This window comes from Ammospiza caudacuta, chromosome 2 (assembly GCF_027887145.1).
Source record: "Ammospiza caudacuta isolate bAmmCau1 chromosome 2, bAmmCau1.pri, whole genome shotgun sequence".
NCBI lineage: Eukaryota > Metazoa > Chordata > Aves > Passeriformes > Passerellidae > Ammospiza > Ammospiza caudacuta.
In genome coordinates this window covers 34,472,502-34,481,255 of record NC_080594.1, presented here as the reverse complement: position 1 = coordinate 34,481,255, position 8,754 = coordinate 34,472,502, and the positions used below count along the sequence as shown (strand labels likewise).

Here is an 8,754-nt window from a genome sequence, read left to right as displayed (position 1 = left end):
CAAACCATCTGAAATCATCTTCTCCATGACAGAAGAATGTCTGTCAGGATGGTGTCCTATTGTGAATAATATCTTCAGCTTAATTGGTTGGATCTAAACAGAAACCATTTCCATTTGAGAGCTCTTTCTATGTGACACCAGACACACTGCCCAGCATGAGAATCTGGACTTCATTGGGAGGCCTGGATATTAGCTCAGCAGCATCTGGAACCACACAAACCCATTAAAAGCCTTGCATCTTCCTTTGGCCACCAGGCTCAAAGGAATGCAGAGCTACACCGGTAGGTCACAAGTGTAGTAGGCTCAGAGTGGGTTAATTTATTGTACTGCTTGTGTCCATCTCCTTATTAGATGATCATCTGCCAGCTTTCACGTGTATTGACCTCTGTGTTCCATTTGAAATCTAACCATAATTACTTTTGCCTTCAGAACCATGAAACTGAACATCATCTTCTTGCTGGCAGTGGTGAACACAGGAACCTTTAACTATCATCCCACAGAGGGGACACCCTGTGAAATGGTAAGGAGGGATTCCTCCTCAGGCCCTTTGGGATCTGCAGTGAGGCTGGGACACCCCCATTGCAGGCACTGTGCAAACAGCCATAGTCTCTGAAAAGGGAAAATCTCCAGCACCAGACTTTCTGTGGTGGCAGAGGTGGGATTTCCAGGGTTAGGGGATGGGTAGCAGGCACTTCTCAGGCTATGTCCTTTTTGTAGTGACAGCACATGAGAGGGGTGGAGGACGGGTGAGGTAGGAAGAAGTGTCATTATGTTTGGGTTTTTCCTAAAGGGGAGCTGGTTAAAAGAAATTTGACCTGATTTCCCTAAGACCGTAGAGGGGTTCTGGGACTGAGACAGAGAAAAGACTTAGACCTAAAATCAACTCCTTTCTATCAGGCCGAAGTTCTTTGTGCTTTAAATAAAGAATCTTCTGTGAAATACCTCTATACCAGCCCTTTTGTAATAGCAGGGAGAGTGACCTCCTCTGCCCTGACACAGCATTGCTGCCAGGGAAGTTGCACCTGACTTCTGCTGGAGGAAAAAGAAGTGACAAAGCCTCTTGCTGCAGTACAAAATTTTCTCCTTGGACTTTTGCAAGCACCTGGTACAATATCAAAAATGTTATTCAGACCTGAACTTTCTACCTTTCCTATCAAAGTATTTCTGACTGTAACAGGCTTTTAAAAATACCTTTTTCCCCTGAATATTGAAGCTGCTTAGCACAAAACTTCAAGAATTTCCAAAATATGTAAAAAAACCCCTATTTACTAGTTATACACAACTCCCTTATGGGACTCATTGCATTCCTGCCCACCTGCTGTGTTGCTGCACTTCCTGAATTCCAAAGAAATTAAAACCTAGTTTATATAGAACAATCTTGGGAATCTGCTTGACTGAGTAGCTCAGTTCATTGGCTGGAGAGGGAAGTGTGATGAAGCTTGGGTCCCATGTATCACAGAAAAGTGAAGGCTGGGCAAGACACACAATAACCCAAGCAGATTTGTCCCATTCCAGTTTTTGGAAGGGTCACAGACTTGGCTGACTGCTGTGAAGTAAACATGTGCTTGTTTCCAGCACTCCACCATAAACTGGTTTCTTCAAGCCAACAATCCAAGGCTCTAAGCAGTTAACTTAGATAAATTTAGCTCTGACAGCTGCAGTCAAAGGCTGGGATGTTAATCTCAAATAAACGAACAGCTCAGCATTGCAGATGTCAATGCTGATGATCTTCCTCTGCTGGATGTTTGCTCCAACAAAAGATGCATGTAAATCCAAACACCATTTAAAGAAAGAAGGAGCTACTGGATTAGCTGCTGGGTTCGCTGAAGTCCTGAATTACTATTTTTCATTACAGCCTCACCCTTTCACAAGGCACTTTCCCTGTGGTGACGCCTTTAGAACAGCAAGAGCTCAGAATTTAATATTTCATAACAAGTCTCCTGGAAAAGGCATGAGTCAGAAACTTGTGCCTGTCTCTGACTCACCACTAGTACTCCTGTCATTGAACAAGAACCCTAGAAGAGGCTTTAGGAAGTCAGCAATCCCTACCAGACCCTTGACACAGGTGTGAGTTGCACTGATTACACAAGTTGTGGCATATCTACTTGTTTGCAAAACGAGGCAGAGCTTAATGGCAGGAGCTTCTTCCAAACTTATGCAGCCTTCCAAGGTCAGGCAAGGCTTCAAGGCTTCATGTTCTACCTCCCAAAGTAAGATGTTTCTGCTAATTCATGTTTGCTGGCAAAGGATAAGCTTTGAAATAATTTACAGAAGGGAAAGGATTTTAGGAAATTCTGTTTTACCTTGGATTGAGTGGTGCAAGAACATGCGCACGACCAGTTATCACAGGTCAGCTGATGTGGGGTACCTGGACAAACTGCTGAGGTTTGATCTGAGACTCCACCTGGGCAAGTCTTCTGGGAATGGCCATGGACACCACACAAGTGCAGGTCAGTGCCAAGTGCCTGCAGCCCAAACTCTTTGGTTCAGATGTTCATGAGTTGACAAAGGAGAACACAAGTGGAGGTTTGGATCCAGCTGCTTTTTTTGTAGGGCCCTTACGAACGTGGATGACAGCTTCCTCCTAGCGCTGAGCAGTGAAGAACTGAAACAGGAATCCAAATGATGCTTAGCTTTTGAGATACTGGATCATTGTTTTGCCCAGCACAAAAGGGGGACCAGAAGGGGCCAAAAGCTCCTCACCCTGCAGTACTTCTTGTCAATGGACTTGAAATAAACTGATGGAAACACTAGCAAAAAAGATGAAGTCAGAACCCATTGAGCTAAGAGGTGGGAGGAGGGAAGATACACCAAAGAGATGCTCCATCCCACTGAGGTGTGCTTTATCTTTTCTTCCTACTCCTGATGAGGATTAAATTCATGCAGTTTGAGCCTCAGGTGAGTAAAGGAGGTGCAGAAGATAAGCAATATGGTGAGGATCAAAATAGCGCAAAGAATGATAGTTTTAAAAGAAATACGAGAGGGGAGCTATTAGAGGAGCAAAGGGCAGGCAGTGGGAAGTGTAGATTTTATCTGTCCCTTTTACCCCTGGGACAGTTCCACGGATGCAGATAAAAGGCCAAATCCTGCACGATACATGGTGATCTGGGACTGACCTCTCAAGCATTGACTTCAGTGAACACCGGCTGGCTGGCATTGATGGGAGTTGAATCAGAACTTTGACAAGATACTTTATCCCAGAAGGAGTGAAGGGGCCTCTACACTTGTTCAGATTTGGCTCAAAATGTCTGGAGAAACCTGGCATCTGCCTTAGGCTGCAAAGGACCTGCTGCTTTTTCACTCTGGATTTTTTTATCCTTCTGGCTTCTGCTTCTTCCACAAACCAAATAAAAAAAGCTTCGCTCTCATGCCTTGGAGCTAAGCCCAAATCCAGGCATATTTTAGTTCAAAATGAGCAATTCTACAATGGCTTTGCAGGAAAGAAATAATATCAAGTAAAGGCCAGAAAATTTCCTTTTTTTCTCCCTAATATGTTTAGTTGGGGGAGATTTAAGTGAATTGGAGAGGGGTATGAAGGGTTTCAGATTTTTGTAGTCAATTTACTTGGGATCTTTGGGAAATATGTATTATAGGAAGGGCTGTGGAGCACTCTGACTACATCTAGAGTTCAGATGAACACTTGTACTTCTCTGACACATTTTTGTGTTGCCTCCAAAATTTAGATTATGCAAAAGAGATTCACAAAAGACTGACTAGTGCCACACTTCTCCAAAAGCAGACATACCACTTCATTCACCTCAAAGTTCACATGAAACAGATAGGTTTTAATTGTTTTCACTTTTAATCTTTCTTTAATATCTGAAAAGCGTTGTGTGATGTAATCTGGATTCTGCTTCTCCATAAAAATTAAGATTCAACACATTTTTTCTTTATTTCTTTCCTTTCTGTTCTTTCTATAAATATTATATGGCCCAGACATCCAAACACATTCATGACAAGAGTTTTTCTCCAGTAAATTAAATGCCACCTAAGCCTTTCACTTCCTCACACTTCTGTACGTTCTCATTATTAACAAAATATAGCTTGATATTTATGCAAGGATGCTCATCTTGATGTTCCCAATCTTCCTTATGAACACACACTCCAAATTTGGCCTGGACACAAACTCAATCCTAGCTGCTATTAAACAGACTTGCTTCTGGAGGATGGAGTCGATTTTGACATTTGTTTTTTTTTCCCTCTATCTGCTGTTGAGAATTGGCCTGAAAAAGTATGACCCTCACTGCACTTCACAGCTTTTTTCTCTCTCAAGTGCTGGCTTTACAGAATTTGTCTTTTCCATGTTGTGTCACGTGAGTGTTGTCAGAACGCTTTCAAAAGGTGCTCTCCCCATGCAAGAAGAAGGGAACTGTTACCGTGGCAAAAGGATAAACATGGATAGTGAAAGCAGGAAGAGTTTGGAGACTTGCATCAGAAATATTCCAGTCATTGAATAACCCATTTTGGTAAAGGTGCATTACTAAACAAAGCCATGGATAAAGGAAAACATGGTTTAATATCTGAGGGTGTGACTATGAAGGAGAGACAGGTTTTGTGATGTAAGATACTTATATGCTTTTCCACCTCCTTGCTTTGGGACCCACACTCTCAACAGCATGAAGCTTCTTCAAGTACAGCTAACTCTTGCAAGTTGAGTTCAAAAAATCTAATACAGAGATGAAAGTGAAAAAAGTAAACATCAGAAGAAAAATGAAGAAATGGTGCTTGATTTCAATGGAAAAGGGGCAAAATTCCTTCACTTGGAACTTTTAAAAGTCCAGGAGAAAGGTACAAAAAGGAGAGCATTCAGTAGGTTTCAAACACACATAAAACTCTACTATTGTAAGTCAGTGATGTCTCAAAAATGAAAAGAGCATTGTTAGCTGCAGAAAGGTGTTAGGATTGTTGCTCTTGCTGTCTGACTGCTGAGATAAAGTGGTGGGATCAGTGTTTCAGGAGGAGGTTCTGCCTGGATCTTGAATGTTATTTTCCGTATTTATATAATGCAAAAATGTTTTTAATTTGTCACATGACAACCCCTTTTCTCTCCTTTTCTGGCAGGCAAATTCACAGGCATTTTGCCACAACAAAGACCTCCACCAAATCCCTCACGAGCTCCATCTGAATGTAAACAAAATAGATCTGTCTGGAAACCTGATTCAAAGCATCCCTGAAATACCATTATCATTCTACACTTCCCTCCAGTATCTGGATTTAAGCTTCAACCAGATAAGCTTCATCACTTCTGGAGTGTTTGCACACATGATGAGTTTACTAGAAATAAATTTAGCCAATAATCATTTACATAAGCTTGCTCAGAATGGGACAGAGGGGATTGGACTTTTGCCCAAGGTGGAAATAATGGACTTATCCCACAACAATCTCTACAGTGGGATGGCCGAATATTTCATTAATCAAGCTCCAGCACTGCAGTATCTTTCCTTGGCAGATAACAGTATTGTAAGGATATCACACAAGATGTTTCAGGGATCTCCCAGTCTTGTGGAGATAGATCTTCAGAGAAATATCATCATGGAAATAGAAGAAGGTGCTTTCGAGACTGTAGCAAACCTTTCCAAACTCAATCTCTCCACAAATTCAATTACTTGCATCTCTGATTTCAACCTCAGGCAGTTGGAGGTTCTTGACCTTAGCAGGAATAGCATTGAGACCTTCAGCATCACAAAGTCAAATGATGAATATAATTTAAGATGTCTGGACCTAAGTGAAAACAAATTGCTTCACTTTCCAGTCTTCCCTCAGGTAAATAAACTGGTAACTCTGAATTTATCAAATAATTTAATCAAGCTCACTGCTGAATCCCCTTATAATAAAATGGACTACATGGATAATGAATGGCTAGATGCTTCTTTTCATCTTCTTGATCAGAAGCGAAGTAAAAATACAAGTTCTCTTTATTTATCCCAACTTGTATATTTAGACTTAAGTTATAATAAAATCAAATCCATTCCAGATGGGTTCTTTGAGTCAATGTTGTCCCTTCACACCCTTAATCTCAGCAGAAACTGTCTTCAGGCATTTACAGTAGGTTATGATAGTGCATTGCTCTCCCTAACCGTCCTTGACTTGAGCTACAATGCTTTGCAGAACCTTCTCCTCGATGCTGGTGCTTTGCCAAATTTGAGGGAGTTTCATGTTCAAAACAACAACCTTCAGACCCTGCAATTTGACATCTTTTCCAGTCTTCCTAGCCTCAGACTTCTTAACCTACAGAGCAATAACATCAGCCTTTGCCACATGTACTCGGGATTAGCTAAGCAAAGACTTGCTGCAGAGGACAGTGGTTGTGTGTCATTTGTCAATTCTCCTGCTCTCCAGTACCTGTACCTAGCTGACAACATGCTGAGCATCCTACCAGCACGCACCTTCCACAAGACTCCACTGCTTGTCTTGGATCTCTCCATGAACCCTGGACTGAAAATAGAACTTAAAGCACTAGCAGGGCTGGAAAAGTCTCTGGAATACTTGCATTTACATGGCAATAGTCTGATAGATTTAAATATTGACTTGTCTTGTTTTAGTCACCTTAAACATTTAAACCTCTCTGAAAATCAGCTGAACTGGCTGCCTAAGTGGAGTAGTGACACTCCACTGGAAGTTCTAGACCTACGGAACAACAAGTTCAGTACATTAGAGGACAGCAACATTTTAGCATTAGAAAATTCACTTAAAAACTTGTATCTCTCTGGGAACCCACTCAACTGCTGTGGAAACATCTGGCTTTCATCAATGATCCAGAACAAAAATGTCCAGATCCCCAACGTGGAGCACTTAACGTGCCAGTACATTCGGAGCTTTGGGTATTGGGAAGAAATGCACGTCAAGGACATTAGACCAGAAGACTGTGAAAAAGAAGATCTGAAGAAAATCAACATCCTCATTATATTAACATCTGTACTAGTTTTATCTGTCATCATCATTGGTGTGGGTTCATTTTTTTGCTTCCGAAGGCAAAACTTTAGCCACCAGTTTAAAGCATAGGAACACAAAACATCCTGAAAACTGAAGAAATCAGGTGCTACCCTGACACTGTGGAAATGAAGGATATAATTTTCATCTTTGAGTTTTAACTGTGGATTTTATGATGGTTTTGTAGCATCCCTGAACTGCACCACTGTACTGGTCTGGGTTGCAGGAAGGAGGACTTACTCTGTTTTGCATTTGCTTCATTCACATGCAGATCTGCTTAAAAGATTACACAGTGTTAGAAGAGGCCTCTGTAAAGTTCTGCTGTTGCTTTGAGGGATGTAATTTAAAACAGCTCAAAAGAAAAAGGCCTGTAAGGTCTTGAGACCTGAGACTTTTCACTAAGCTCAGATGATGCCATCAGCCAATTAGGAAATCCCTTCTCAAAGTTATGTGCCTCCACAAGATGTTTCAGTTTGGTCTGAGCTTTGCTTTTACCTAGCTGGTTAGCTCCTAACCCTTCTTAAACTGAAATCATACAATGATGGGCCAGAGGGGTCAAAACACAATCTTCACTCAGTGAAGTTGGTTGCAAATTCCCCTCAAGTTCCAAAACAATGAGAATTTAGCTAAAACCAAACCAAACCCAAATGGAAATCATAAGTAGTGTCCATTGTACTCCTGCCTACCATTTAGACAGCTCACAATGGAAACCAAAGACCGTGTGGTAGGAACATCTTTGGATGTCTCACTTTTTATGTTAGGATATTGCTCCAGTCACTGGGGCAAGACATGAGAGGTAGATGAGGTCAATTAGTTCTGGCACTTAGTATCCACAAGGGATGTAAAAGAAATCTCAAGCATGAAGCAACTGCTGATATGTTACCCAGATCTGCTCAGAAGGCCACAGGTTCACAGTTTAACTAAAAGAGAAGGAATTTGTCTCTCATGTGCAATACATATTTAACTGGGTATAATGTGAAGAAATTAATTTCTGGGGTGAATACTTTGCAAAAGAAAAATCTTGGAGAAAGAATTTCAACCAGCTAGAATTGGATTGAAATGCTTACATTTTTATGGAAAACTGTGGGAAATTCACAACATACAGTTGCATTTCAATATAGAATAATAATATATCTATTTTTAAAGGTCATGGAAGGTTAGACTGCAAAAACACACCATTGTGAAATGATAGACAGGGAACCTAGTCCTGCGCCATTATTCAGATCAGATGTTCACTGTGTCACCCTAAAAGGTATAGAGGATGAGCTGTAAGAAAAGTTATGTAGATCCTCATTCTGTGATGGGTTTAACACAGCTTACATGCTACATTGCTAAAAGTCAACACAGACTTTATTTTGTATTTTGTTCTGTACCCTGACAGAAAATTCACCCTTTTGAAGTGAAGAAAAGCTCACCAACAGTGGGAGCTTGACCTGCTAATGGGGTGCAATGGCTTCAAAAGTAACTACATCAGGTCTTCTGTTAATGCCACGAACTGTACATTAAGGCATATAACAGAAATAGAGGTCAAAGCAAAACCTGTCCAGGTAAATAACTCAGAGTCAAATTGCTGCTTCACTTCTGTTTCTTCAAGCTAGTGAATATAAAAATTAACACACTACAAAAAGGTGTATAATTCTATTTTTAAAGCAGCTATGTAAGAAACTGGCTGGTGGATTTCACTGTGGAATTTTGTATAATAAAAACATATTTGAATTTTGTAAAAAGCACAGGGTTGTGAATATATTAAATCATCAGTTTGAAATGCTCCACAGATGAAAAGAAAAGCCTTCCTATTTTTTCCTATGGTGTTCAGATTCCACC

At 40.8% G+C, this 8,754-nt stretch overlaps 1 protein-coding gene across 1 annotated transcript; it reads left to right on the top strand.

Annotated features, from left to right (window-relative positions):
• The first annotated feature begins 433 nt into the window (after window positions 1-433).
• On the top strand, window positions 434-8,490 carry LRRC32 (leucine rich repeat containing 32). Its single transcript, XM_058800321.1, has 2 exons — window positions 434-520; window positions 5,062-8,490. Exons 1-2 carry the CDS (start codon window positions 434-436, stop codon window positions 7,000-7,002), a joined length of 2,028 nt encoding a protein of 675 aa, XP_058656304.1. The 3' UTR covers window positions 7,003-8,490.
• The last annotated feature ends 264 nt before the right edge of the window (window positions 8,491-8,754 follow it).

What these genes read in the sequence shown, in the direction of transcription:
- LRRC32 (XM_058800321.1), top strand. Translation starts at nt 434, where the DNA reads ATGAAACTGAACATCATCTTCTTGCTGGCAGTGGTGAACACAGGAACC. An exon ending in AGGGGACACCCTGTGAAATG is followed by an intron (nt 521 to 5,061) that starts GTAAGGAGGGAT and finishes CTTTTCTGGCAG; the next exon opens with GCAAATTCACAGGCATTTTG.